This window comes from Cygnus olor, chromosome 5 (assembly GCF_009769625.2).
Source record: "Cygnus olor isolate bCygOlo1 chromosome 5, bCygOlo1.pri.v2, whole genome shotgun sequence".
Lineage (NCBI taxonomy): Eukaryota > Metazoa > Chordata > Aves > Anseriformes > Anatidae > Cygnus > Cygnus olor.
Genome location: NC_049173.1, coordinates 48,439,473 through 48,454,234, shown reverse-complemented (window position 1 = coordinate 48,454,234; position 14,762 = coordinate 48,439,473). Strand labels below are relative to the sequence as shown.

Genomic DNA, 14,762 nt, shown 5'->3' with positions numbered 1-14,762 from the left:
TCCATATTAAGCCTATTTACCTGTGAAAGCTGTCCACCATTTTAAGTTGTCCACGTAGATCTTTTTTAGTTAAATGATCCAGCATTCGAGCATCAACAAGACATTCCATGAAATAGCTGCGATATTGAGGGAGCCCCAGACTTGGGAGCCATTCATTGCCAATCCACTCATGGTTCATATCACCATACGCTAACGTCTGTTTTTAAAAATTAAGTAATAAGCTTATTAAAATGAGAAATAAAAAGGTTTTTTTAGATAACATTTTAAAGGAAAAGATAAAACAACGCCTATGGAACTTTCAGCCTGTAAAGATAAGCAAATCAAAAATATCGAATAGTATGTATATGTCTTTGAAGAAGTGACCCTCATGGAAAAAAAAACAAGTTCATATCGGATCAGTAAAAAAATTGCCCTAATGTATTTCATGTTAAAGAGAATGAAAAAATTTAAATCTAATAAAATCATAAAAGAATAAGCTATACTGTTTTAGGTAGCAAGAGCCAAAGAACTTCATTTTGTTAAGATGCTGAAAATACTGTATCTCTTGAAAATTTAAGAGATTTTTTTTAAGCACAAAAATACAAGATATCTAAAAAATAACTGCAGTGGGTTCATACTCTTAACCGTTTTCAGAAACTTATCCCAGTCATAAGTAAAAGTGACAAAAGCTCACTATTGTAGAACCAAGAATTGTAACTGCTAGCCCTTAACCAAAAAAGCCTTCCTTCCCTCTCCCTGCATGTCTGAACTGTAAATCACCAAGTATTTTTGTTGTAGGAAATTTCTAAAAAGAGAACTTATAACTATGCATCCAATCACTCCTTAAGCAACAAAAATTAACAGCTCTCTTTTTTCAAAAATCAAGGGTAATAATTCATTTTCACTGTGTAAGTCTAAAGTTGTATTTCTTCTCTAGAGTAAAGACAGCGTCTTCTAGAAAGAGGCAAGGGCACATAGAAATGCATTTCTTCAAGCCATCACTAGATAGCTGACTGAAAGAGCATGCTATTCTTGTAATAGGGAGGCAAGCTATCATTGACAATCTGCAAATGAGTATTTGAGAATTAGTTAATGGGACTTAAACAGGTTTAAGCTGGAGGGCAGCCAAGCGAGAAGAGACTATACCATCCAAAGATACTGGTCACAGGGAAATCCCAAGTTTTGTTTACATCTCCGTATAAAATACTGAACTATCTCAATCCTGAAAATACAATTAGGATTTGTCACCACTCTAAGGGAAAACAATCAAGGAGGATTAAAGAATTAGTGCACAGAAATCTACTTATCTATCTAGGCTCAGTATGCAGTACACCTGTGATGGTGGCCAGGCTGAGCAGACACTTTCTGCACAACTGATACTCTTGCAGGACTTCTGGCTTCCCAAAGAGCCATTCCCCACCAAAACATTCCAGTCTTTACATCATTAAATTATTTTAATTTGATCTAGTATGTTAAATACATAGAATACTACAATGCTCATTAAGAATAAGCAATTTCGTTTTGGACATTCATAAGCTTGAGAACAAATATTTTGGAGAGCTAATGATAATGAAGCCTTCTGAATATTCTTCCCCTAACAGGCCTATCAAAAAAAGCTTATGCATAACTTTTGGGATACACAACGGAACAAAGCATTTCACAAATTTTCCACAATTAACCACCAAATGTTGGAAGCACTAGAAAACATTAAAGCTTCTAAGTAACCTAAAAGTAACTTAAAAGTGTCTCCTAAGTATGTACTACATAAACATGTAGTTCCTCCTTCTCCCAGTCCAAGCCACACCAAGAGTCACTAAAACAACAAAAGATTGTTTTCATGCTGTAATTATTATGACAGTTTACATATGATCTATAATATTAAAGTTTCCAACCTGAGCCCAGCTTCCCTCCTCATCTTCCTGTTACGTGGTTAGAAAAGCAAAAGAACACATGTATTAGTACTTAAGTTTAGTAATGAGATCAAAGTTAAAGATGCACTGCAAACTCTAAGTCTACTGCATACAGAAAAATCTACATAGTGCAAGCATCATGCATTGTGAAAATTATACAAGACACCAATTCTTCCATAAGAATTTGGAAAACCCATCTACTGATTAACTTTTCCCAGAGAGAAGAAATTTCTGCACAAATAAATCAATTTGCCCATTAGTTAAAGGAAATCAGAGTTCCCTTTTTCAGATTAGGTAATTGATTTAATTTTTTTTAGTCTTATCAAAGTTGTTTTTCCCCTTCTGAAAAAAAATGTCAAAATGCAGGTTACAAGGTTAATGATTAGAAGAATCCATAACAAAGAACTTTAATGCATTAATTTTTAGAAAAGATAGAAAGACCAAATGATCCTTGATTCGGTAGTTCAAAAAGTGAGAAAAGCACTCTAAGGAACAGAAGTGGCAACACCGTAAACTAACCGTTTGTTGTGTGGCTGTAAGATTTTCCATTTCTTCATGTGTTACCCAGACATTTCCCGTGGTCTAACATGACCCCACAGTGAACCAATCACATCCAATGAAAGGAAAGCAGTAACAAAGAGGAAAGGTTGCAGAACATATAAGCAATTGGTACACATAAGGAGCAGGCATGGGCAAAAGCAATGGTTTCTGAAGTCTTTAAGTATAGGTATATCTATCTAACGTGATGGCATAGAATAAAAGCCTATTAGTATGGATCAGTGTTCTTCAAAAATATTAACAAAATTGAATGTGACAAATAACTTTCACTGATGTAATTAGTGGACAAACACTTGACTGTGCTCTAACCCAAAAACCGCATCTGTAGTATAGAACATAATCCCAGGAATCCCAAAAATAGCTTTAGATTGTAGAACAGACAGACTCATATGACGGAATTCATACTAGCTTGAAGTGTCTAAATGTACTATAGTACATAGAAACAGTTGGACTCCTACTTTATGTAGTTTGAATCATTGTTTGGAATTAATGGTCTTGCATTCATGAATTGAAAAGACCCCCAACTATTTTACAAGTTTCTCTATATACATGTATACCTCATCTGTATTATAAATCTTTCTGAGGCCAAAAGCAGAAGTAAATAGCATGTACTTTAGGTATTTTGGATTATGTACTTACACTGATACAAACTGCTCTTAAGAAAAACGCAGTTGTTACTTCATTTAATTTCCAGAAAAGTTAGAAACATTCTTAAATACTAAGGTTCAAATCCTTTTGGTTACATACTTATGGTAGAATATTTTTTGGCATTCTCATGGTCCTAAAAGATGTCAAATGTTGGATCATTTTCCTTACCGTCCTTGAGGTGGGAGGGGCAGACGGACTTGTTAGTGACATGATCTCTTGAATGGCCAACCTCAGCTTCAGTCTATGCAGAGGATTACTAATTCCAATTTCACGCTGTATTTCCGTATCAGACAAGGCTGACATGATAGCACCACTTTTCACATTTGCTCGGCAAGCAGCCACATACCAGGCTGGCATCCCTACCCACAGCTGAAATACAAAAAAGGAAGTAATCAGATCTGGAAAACACTCCTAGCCCCAAAATCTTAAATTCCTTAAACATCTGTACATTCGTTATCATTTATTCTGGAGGGACCACTTACCTCCAACCACACAACCACTGTAGGTCCATCCCACTGTGCAAAAGGTAAGCCTTGTCTTCTGGCTTCCTCAAGCAGCTCATGTCTATGGTAACAAATATTTATTAATAACAAAGAAACTAGCATAGATGTCAATTTAAACACTATAATCAAAGGCCATACAGGTACAATGATCTAACTGCTAATGAAGGCACAGAAAATAGACAAGGACTACATAGTGATGTAAGCTGAACCAGACAGGAAATGTCTGTGTGGCAGAGATGCCAGATCTTGCCTCTACGAAACAAAAGAATGATCCATGTCTGAAGCTGCTACTGACACTCAGGCCAACGCTGCCACTACAAAGTGGAGGTGTCTGACTTATTTGTCAGTAGGATTCTCAATTGCTGTCATTTTCTGCTCAGCAAGTTAGACTGAACCAAAGTAACCATTTTGCTTCAAATTGCAGATTCAAAACCTGTGGAAACGTACAAGTAGATCAGATATCTGTGCCACCAAAATAGTACTATCCATCAAGATGTTGAGGCTAGAAACCAAGACAGAAACTAATTGCTAAACTTCACTCCGCAACAGCAAGCCTGTCAGAATTTCAGGCATAGTTTCAGACAACTATTGTATTCAGACAGCCACACTTCAGCAATTAAATTCTGAAAGGCTATGTACTGAAACTCAGCTTTGATCTCCTTAAGATTACACCATTTCCTTTGCTATTCTGAAACAGAACAGACTGAAGTTTAATATTGACAATTCAGCTTACAGAAACAATGGAAGCTCACAAGATCCCTATAAATAGCTTCCAAATATGTTTCATAAGCCAATAGACAAAAACTAGTGTTGCGTGTATAGCATGCAATGCTGCTTGGAGACATCTGTCTTTAAAAAAATGACTAAAGTCTGGAAAAAAAGCATACTTAAGCTGGCTTTGAAAGCCAGTTGTATTTGGTTTAGTTTCCACTCATCAGAAGTTTAGAGAAACAACTTCATGTAACTGGACATTGTTTTTACTGTTTTTTTTATTATTATTATTATTATTCATGCTTGCAAGTATAGAATTGAAAAGACAAGGAGCAAAACTACAGATTCAGGATCTTTCTATGTGTATTTATAATTTTCTCACTTTAAAACAAACAAAATCTCCCTGACTCCCAAACTGTATCACTGAGGAGACTTAAGATTATAAACCATTTAAAAATTACACATTTTATAACCATGACACAAGGCACCTTGAAATGAGGTTATCACAGACTAGTAGCTTTTTTTTTTTGTTAATGCAAAACAAAATTCAAGTCTTCTAGACATGCCAGCATACCTAGGATCCTCACATTACATTGATGGTTAACTAAGTATCACAAATAATCAATGAAGTAATAAATATACTAGTACCTGTTTTATCAATAGACAGCACTTCACCTGCATATTAATCAATTCCTAATACTCTAGAATAACCTTCCAATACTTCATCCCAATTAGATGGGAATGAAAAAGAGGAAGGAGGGAGGAACTGTCATATAGCTGGTTATAAATAACCAAATGGATCCATTTTAAGATCCAATAATATTGAAATAGTGTTCAGCAATTAGCAACTCAACAGCTAGATTTCACTGACAAAAAAAGACTAAAAGCTAATATCTATTATTCGTGTATTTCAAGAATATGCATATTTCTAAAGTGAGAATAAAGGATCAGCTATTTCCTGTTAGCACAGGAATTAATCTTACAAATTACTAGCCCTAAACATATTGCTTTACTTTATTACTAAGTAATTTTTTTTGTTTGTTTTGTATCTTCAAATAAGAAAGATGCCATAAAATACTGCTTGGTAAGAACAGAATAAAATGCTTAATATTGTATTTGCCAGAAAGGAATACAATGATTTTTCAGAGTAGTTAAACTTCAAAATTGGTGTTTGTCTGCCTTTTGGGTTGGTACAGTAACATGCCCATGCTGTGAGGGAGGTGCACTAGTGACAAAGGAGCGCAGATATATTGAAGCAGCCTGAAGATAAAAGGGCATGTGAGTGCTGCCTCTCTCCTTCTCCCAGCTTAGAAAGCTGTTTGGGGGCATTGTAGTTCAGAGAACTGTAGTTTCATTGGCCTCCCTGCATGCTTTTGGCTAACCATGAAACAATAAGTAATTTGGCGATGAGAAGTAGAAAGAATGTATCAAAAGTAGAAGATGAGGTTATGATGCAAGCTTTAAACTTGGTGGTATCACTATATGCAGAAAACAGTTGTGTTGCCGGAAGGCAATGTTATGTGATGGAGCCAAATGTGCAAAAATGACAAATAAAACTATGGTTATAAGGTAACTTTAAGCAGAAATCATTCAATAGGTCCAAAAAGCAACGCTTCCATGAGGTAGAATGTTACCTGCTGAATTTGTTCATATACAGGAAGAAAAACTCACTTTGATAGGAAATCATTAAACTGAGAACTCAAGACAGCCAAAGACATTTCATGAGAAGGATTCAAATGTAGATATTGTTGGTATTTACAAGTGATGCATCAGTTTGCTTTTTTTCCCCAACAGCAAAGAACATCACTTTTCCAACAGTTACCTTCCGATTTCACCAGAAACTCACTGTGTTTGAGGAATGCATAATCAGACTATGAACAGATTGCAACTGACATGCCCGTTTAGTTTCATATGCCACCCAATTTCACATGCCATCCACTGTATAGCTTCTTTTAAGGAGGGTTACCTTAAACTTAGGAGAGTCTTCCTTTCTGATAAACACAGCATTAAGTTTGTTGTGTTGTACACAGAAAAGCACAAATACAGTTGCAAACACTTAATAGTGCAGCTCACTAAGATGAACAGCGTGGACAAAACGCTAAAACCAACATACATTTAGTAAGCAAAGAGCAAGTTTTATAGAAATACATGTACCTTTAAATTGATTTGCCATGACTATTAACAATTCCTAAACAACTTTTAAACCCCAAATTCTAAAACTAATTCCAACTAAGATTTAATATGTCCATTACTAGCGTCAAGACATTGGATATATTTCAGCAACACACTTTCACAACAAATTATATATCTAATCTCTCTTCTTACAGACTTTTTTTTGAAAGAAGTTAGCACTTCTCATATATTACTATAAAATCCAAACAAGATTTATCATCTCACAATAATCCTAACAAATTAAACATAAACTTACCCTGATTTTGCACTACCACATCAAATGGTAAACAAAAGGAAAATAAAACAAAGCATAAACTAAGATTAAACTGAACCCAAAGGCGTACAGAAAGACAAATAATATGTATTAATTTAGTTCTGTAGCTACAGATAGTTCTTTTGTTAGTAAAGACGCTGAATACTGCCCTCAACCTGCTTGTGTGCATATGCAGAAATCAAAAAGATAAGCAGGCAAATAGGGATCAGAAAGAGACAACTATAAATAGAACTAGCTGTCGTTGTTTCAAGCATTCAGGTAAATGGAACTTTGTCAGCCTAATCCTTTTTTTTTTCTCACTGAAGACAGGATTTCATAAGCTAACACACTCTTGAGAACGTGTTCAAGCCCTTCCCTTCTGTAATATCAAAGGGTACAATTCAGAGCAACTTTTTTTTTTTAAAATAAAAGTAACAAACATCCCAAAGACACAGCAAGCTATCTTTGACACTTGTCAATATTGCTTCCTATGTTCAGAATTCTATCAGGATTCTGAAACAACCAAATCAAAGTATATTCCTAGGATTTTTAATTTAAATAGTAGATTTGCATCTCCATGAAGTTCAAAGAGCTTTGTTGCTGCTCTCAGCAACAAGTACTATACATTATAAGAATCTTCATCAATACAGTTGTTTCATACCCACTTTCACTGAAATATCTAAATTGTAGATACTTTCCTGTGAATACATATGTATCCATATTTAACAGCTAGGCAAGTCAAACTGAAAAGTTTTCACTTGTCAAATACAGACTGTTGCACTTTAAGCAACGAACAAGGCAGCTGTGAGGTATACTTTATGTACTGGTAGTAAATTTTTGAAAGACAGCATATGTTTACAAAGAAAATCTATGGTTTATCTGCAACTGCTCTTTTTGCATTTATTAAAGACAGTATAGATTGCTCTACTTGAGAATACAATTTGTTGCTGTTATTGAGAAATATCTATTTTGTTCAAAGAACAGGCCTACTGCTACTTAGACGTGACCAGATTTAAACAACTTATTCAAGCAAGACGTGATACAACTTTAAAGCTCCGTAGAAAAAGAAAAATATCAGATCATAATAATGTATTATTGCCTTCACTGTAACAGTGAAGAAAAACAGCTGAGCTTTGTTATACAAACAAAACCACATTCCATTCTGACTTTTCAAACTAACACACTGCTGGTTTTCATTAGTGAAGTCAACAGGCATTATTTTTATTTGCTAATAGAACTTAGGTACTGCGAGAAATCTCTCTTGCAAAGATGTTATTAGCACACTGTCTTTTCAACATTCATTTTTTAATCTTCAGAAGGAAAGTGAAAAAGCAAGACATTTCTGATATCACCTTTTTTAACTAAAAGTAGTAACAGCTGGACAGAATAAAAGCAACGGAAGTACAAAGTATATGGCTCAGCTTTGGGTGGAAAAATGCAAAGAATGCCTGATCCTACTTGCATAAATTCAAGTGCTTCTGGTATTACCATATAAGTATCAAGTCAAGACTTCTACTAGTAGCAGTATCTATTTCTCACCTACACTTACAAGTCTTTGCTTCTTCTAAGTGTGGGAATAACAAAACATGCAGTAGATACTCAAAGGTGAACTTTAAACCAAAGATTTGCTTGAACACATTCTGAAAAAAATCATTACTAGGAAAAGGTAAATGCATATCTAAAAGGAAGGATCTTCCCTAAAGGAAGGAAGGAGTCACAGTTTATTAAAAATGAAGAAGTGGGTATATGGTAGAAAAATTCAGCCGTTACAATAAGCAAAAATATCAAGATAACCTTATACAGAAGTGGGGGGTGGGCAGAGGGCAGGGAGCAAACAATCAGCAGCTCTAATACAGAAGCAAATACATTCAGAAGGATGCCTGTAGAGAACATTTCATGCTTTCACACTGCACTATATGGAGCAAGCGGTAACCAAAGGCAACACTGGAAATTTTTCAAATGAGTTGAACCCAAAGCAGGTATTAAATATAACATTGTGGGAGGGTTTGATAAGAGTCTGCTTCTTATCTCCAAGTTTATTATAACATTTAAATAAGAACTGGTTCATCACTGAACATCATTCCAAATTTACCAAGACTACACTACCAGTCATGTTCTTGAAAGTTAGTAAAAAAAAAAATCTGCAGAAGCTTAATAGCCACAGCACCATACTAGGGAAAAATGCCTGAAAACAAAAAACTGAAAACAAAGCAGTTTTAAACAAAGCAATACCTTAACAGAGAATTAAAAATGTTTGATAACTTACTTTTTCTGCATTTTCCTGTTTTTTTCTGCCTGACCTCCAAGCTTACTGAGACCTAATGCATCCTGAGAGGAACTATCTGCTTCTGCCATGCCAACTGCAAAAAACAAAGACAAAACACTTACTATTGTCTCAATTTTGGCCACATACTTACAGATCAAACATCACTACTGCTTTCCCGAGCAAAAATATTTAAACATTTGTAATATTACTGATAAGAAACATACACTGATTTTATCAGGAAATTTCATTCCATATAAGTGACAGAACATTTTTTTTCCTGTCAGGTCCATAAAAGCTCAAACAGGCTGAGAGTTTTGTCTAAGTATTTATCATAATCATACTTCATAGCCTAATACTCCTTTGGTTATCATATCCAAATGGTAAGGCAACATATGATTATTCAGACACTATACCAAACCCCAAAAATGTATAAATGAAGATTCCAACTAGAAGATCAGATACAGAAGTAACGGTGATTGTGGTGAATGGTGGAGTAAGGGCAGGAAGAGAAATAAAAACACTGTGCAAATACTCTTTTCCTTAACATTTTCCTGCTTGTACTTCAGTCTTGATGGCAAAACCTTCAGAGAAAGAGTTTTTACTGGAAATTGATCTCAGAACGCTCCGATCATATCTAAGCATTCGAACCAGGAAGTGATGTGATGTGAATGCTTTGCTGGAAATTCCAAGTAGTGACTGTACCAAACTGGTTGGAATATTTGTAAGGGAAATCATGCAATGCTTACTAGACCTGGCAAGTATTTTCACATTGATTAAAAAGACATAATTCATCTCTAGTAGACTACAGTATAACTGGTGATTTGGATAATGCAGTTATGTCAAAGTTGCCAGTTTTCTGTCTCAAATGAAGCTATATGGCTGAAATAAACTTCCTTTCATTTGTTTTGTACTAACTTTAGATGTTATACCAGCAACAAAGTTATAAAATGTATGAGCAAGGTTAACTCTAAGACTTCTAAGGGTATATAGAACAGTATTCCAAAGCACCTCTTGGGAATTATGTCACCTCACTGGTGAACTGTGGTATTTCTCACTTTTGGCTTGACAAAGACTTGTCACTTTAAACAGACATGCTCCTGGGTTACAATATTTATTTATAAATAAGCAGGACATTGATAAAAACACCAAGGGCCATGCTGTCATTCTTAAGGAGTGGATTATTTCATTAGCATACATGATATATAATAGAAGTAACCAATATATGTATTTTGCAAGCTACGAATAATATTGCTTTCTAAAAATGTCTGTTTCTTGGTAGTAAGTCAAAGCCACTGCACTGTTAGTCGCACTGGTTTTCACTGCACTCCCTGGAAATTAATCTACCCCAACTTCATCAGCTGCAGTTATCCACTGACTGCATGGCACTGCTGAAGCCTGCAATCAGCTTTTCATCACACATGACTATAGTGGTAGCTTTATGCACACTAACACCATGATAGATGTTAAAGCAGTCTTCAGATCATTTTTGGTGAAATCAGATCCAAAAAACTGTAATAAATCACATCAAAACAGCTTCTTTCACACACAAAAAAGAGCTTTTACAAAAGAAATGCAAAAGAGATAATTTGCCAAATATTCATCTTGTTGATCACTTATACATAGTGATGGAGAACCATCTAGTATTGCCTGTATTTCAACAACATTTGTTGTGCAATTCCAATGCAGAAGTGTTTTGTTTTGTTAAAGACTTCCTGGCACACTTAATACCTTTTCTAAATAGTATACGATGAAGCATTTAGAAGATGGGACAGTTCACATACAGGAACTGCACAAACTAATTTCCATTATCTGCAATGGTAAATATGTTCTGGCCATAATTTTTCAAGTGCATGTCTGAAGGAGCATTTAACACTGCTTCAGAAGGATTTTTATCTATCAAATAATTGATGACCTGCCTCGTTTACGTCATGCAAATGTTATTCCTTGTTTACGAAATGTGCTTGTTAGTGGTGATAGTTAAGAAACCAAAAGGCACTAAAATCAAGATGGATGCAACAGCAATTTCATCCTGATATTTCTGTGCTAATTTATACCAATACTTGCAAAATATGTCCTGCTAAGCAAGGTGTCATCTTAGCTCTACAACATAAAGACACTAGTGGTCTTCATAACTGCAGCCACCTGCCTACTGAGAAATAAACTGTTTAAGTCATCCTCTGCCAAACAGCTGCAAATGAACTTGAAAACCATCTGATTTCATCTGATTCACATCTGAAAATGTGAATTACTATTAAGAATGCCCAGAATCTTTAGTTACCTTGTTAAGCAGAACAGTTTTCTATTTTATATACTCCACAGTATTGGTTTTGCTAGATTTACATACTATTGTGCTGTTGCTAACAATTATACAACTTATTTGTCCTTCCAATTTTTTTTTTACTCCATTTATTATTTCCACATTATCAAAATCTTATGACTATAGCTTGACACTGGTTTTCCTCAGCTCAGCTGCTGATTGTTGGCAGTGAGTTGCATAGTCATTAAGCAAGATTTGTGACAACTAGGAATTTGCTGAAAGGCCCCACATAACTCATGGTAATCAGGTGAACTAAGTACTATCTGCTGGAGAACCAGACTAGCAATAAAAGCAACAGGTAAGAGTTAGCTTGTTCTTAGCTCACCCATAAGGAGTATACAATGGCTGGAAGCTGTTACAGGTCAGCACACAGCAGAAAGTAGCAACTACAAGATGCCAACAACTATGAAAAGATCCTCCAGAACATAACGTTAAAAAAATGAGGCGAATGATGGTAATAACGATCCTCTCCAAGTCAGTATCAAACTTCCTCAACATAAACAAGCCAAAACCCTAAGGATTAATTTTAAGCTCTAAAAGCTCAGTTTTCTATAATTATATGAATAGGAAATAAATTTGCAATAAGGTTTTTTGCAAGGTTTTGAAACAACAGCAGTCCTGGAAATGCAGAACAAGATAGCATTTCCTGTGCTAATTACACTGTAAAGATACATTATTATGAAGGCTACATAAATGTCAATCGTAGTCAAACATTCAAAGAGCAACATGAAGTATATAAAAATCATATAGGAATAAATATGTTTTCACAGAAAAAAACACAATGAAAAAATACCCGACGCTGAACTTGAATACAGGTTTCATAAAAGTACCTATGAGAAGATTCGATATGCCCGGTTTGAAAAAACATTCTGTGCATCAGCATCAAATAATGAAGCATAAACATGCATATACTGATACATAAACCCAAAAGTTCCGTTTTTCATTACATTTAAAAAAGGGCAAACCAACCTTGTCCTAATGTTTCCTTGCTTGTTTGTCCAGGTCGTCCCTTTTCTTTCTTACCAAACAAGCGTCCAATAGAGGATTTGATCCCCTTCTTTTTGGGGGCTTTATGAAGGGAATCTTGGCTACTATTGCTGCTACTAGGATTACTTGCTTGCCCATCTTGCGAGCCTGTTGAACTTCACAATTAAAAAAAGAATCAAACTAATTTGCATACAACAAACTCAGTGTCAAAACAGCGAAAGACAACTTGTTCCCATGTGAGTTATCAGAAGCTCATTCACTAATATCATCTGATTTCAGCTTTTAAGGAGTCTCATGAGAAAAAATGCATCTACTAAAATGCATGTCACTAAATAGAGAAAAACAGGGAAGAAAGGAAAGGATAAGAGTATTTATATATATTATAGCAAGCAATATTAAGTCAATTCTTATTTCAAGAAATAAGTGTTTAAAGTGCAATTTAGAGAAGCCAAAGCTGACAACAAGTTCCTTACAAATTGATGCAGACAGAAGTTTTAAATTACTTCAGTAGAATCCATCCCAAATACTTATGCACTTTGAAGAAAACAGACGCCAACTAAAATTATGGGGTCTAACTAAAATTATTTTTCAGGTTCTCTATTCATAGCTAAGATGCAATTTATGAGAGAAAGAATTCTGTATCTTTCCATTCTGAAATTAAAACCGTATAGGCTGAACAGCCTTGCAGTTTTAGAATTTTATTTTGATAATGTGAAATAACAACTATGTTACTACTAGGTTTGACTCTTATTCATAGCCACTTACTTTCTTATGTCCCTGATATCTTCATGGCTCACTGTATGCAAAGCTCCTTTTTGGACTCTGTCCAAACGCAAAGATCGAGGTGAAGAAGGTGGGGATGTTTCACATTTTATTGTGGTTTTATCATCTCGTACCTCTTCTCTAGAAGCTGGAGACTAATGGAAAACAAATGAAAACTTAGTGTCAGCTGAAATATGCTAAAACACAAAAAGCAGTATCGGTGCCACACAAAAACATTAAAAGGAAAATCAGTGATTGTCATCTTAAGAGATTACTCTTGACTTTACCATTCTGCAGTTGCCTGGATTTTGTTTGACTTTCTTCTTAATTTTGTTACTTTCACTGACAAACTGCTAAATTTCAGTCTTAGCTAGTGAAATGAGCAAGTAGTAGCCATCTTGTATTGATTCTCAGATCTAAGAACTAAAGCAATGTCATCAGCTCCATGAGACTAACATATCTTTCTTCAGTTATTTAAATAAGTGCAAATATATAAAACCAAAAAGTCCTGGGAAAAGATGACATCTCATTTCACATTGTTACTTATTTAGACAATCAACAAAATTACCACTTCTATGAAGCCAGTTTCTACACATTTGTGACCATAGCTTATCTCAAAGTCTGAATAACAAAAATTAAAGATTTATTCCCGCATGCACTAACAGATCTTTGAAATTAAATACTGTTTTGTGAAGATTGCAAGATATCGATTACAGACAGAACACAACACAGAAGTACCCCACACACCATCACAAAAAAAAAGAACAAATCCACACTTCCATTAAGGTAAACTGTTTTATGCTTAATATTAAAATAATTTATCTTTATTATTTGGTTAACCTGCAAATGCTGGGGAACAGGGAAGGAGATGAAAGGGAACATCAGTAGATAAACTAAAGATTTTACCTTTCTACGGTGCTTCCTTAAATCACTAGGCTGACAGATGCGTGCAAAAGATAGAAATTTGGAAAAGCAATATTTGTTGTAAATTGTAGCACAAACTGAAACAACTACCACAGGCAAAATACATTAGGGAGAATTTAAACAAAATTACAGCAAGGGCACAGAGAGAATATGAAGTACTCTTCAAATCAGAGTACTTAAATATATGCCTGAAGATGGAAAAGGAAGAAAAAAATCAAAATTTATACTTGATTAATCAAGATTTATACTTGGTTACCTATGTATATATAATATATATACAGAAGTATAACACAAAACGTGTTATCTTTAACTAGAAAAACAGTAAAGCATATGGGGGCATGAGGCATTGCTTTTAAAACAGGAAAGGATTTCCAGCCATTTCTCAAGGACTCCCCTTGAACAACAAACTACACAGTAGCAAAGCAGACCAAGTGTTATACCTTGCCTGCATTAGTTACATGCAACACCTTAGCCACTTCTGCAGTTATGCTACATAGCATAAGCAGCAGACATAATTCAGTAACTGCAAAAGACAGAGTGCCAACAATAGGTCATTTCTATATAGTAACAATTATCTTCAAAAAAAGTTTGATGTGGAAAGTTTGACCCAGAGTCTACCGCCAGTTTTAGTTAGTCCTCCACCCACTCCAGAAGCACTGTATCTCACTTTTGGGGTACTTCTCACCTCTCCCAGCACACAGACCAAGATAGCAACCTTGAGTTATGTAAACAAGTTATTCAGGCTGATACAGACAAAAAATTTAGATTATTT

The 14,762-nt window shown here is 34.9% G+C and overlaps 1 protein-coding gene across 1 annotated transcript in view; it reads right to left on the bottom strand.

Annotated features, from left to right (window-relative positions):
* Window positions 1-14,762, bottom strand: part of PPFIA1 (PTPRF interacting protein alpha 1) — a 58,100-nt gene that overhangs the window by 8,996 nt on the left and 34,342 nt on the right. Inside the window, 9 exon segments of the mRNA XM_040560612.1 lie at window positions 21-196; window positions 1,872-1,898; window positions 2,409-2,471; window positions 3,264-3,464; window positions 3,578-3,659; window positions 9,001-9,094; window positions 12,287-12,459; window positions 13,070-13,221; window positions 13,973-14,002. Of these exon segments, the coding sequence (XP_040416546.1) occupies window positions 21-196; window positions 1,872-1,898; window positions 2,409-2,471; window positions 3,264-3,464; window positions 3,578-3,659; window positions 9,001-9,094; window positions 12,287-12,459; window positions 13,070-13,221; window positions 13,973-14,002 (998 nt within the window).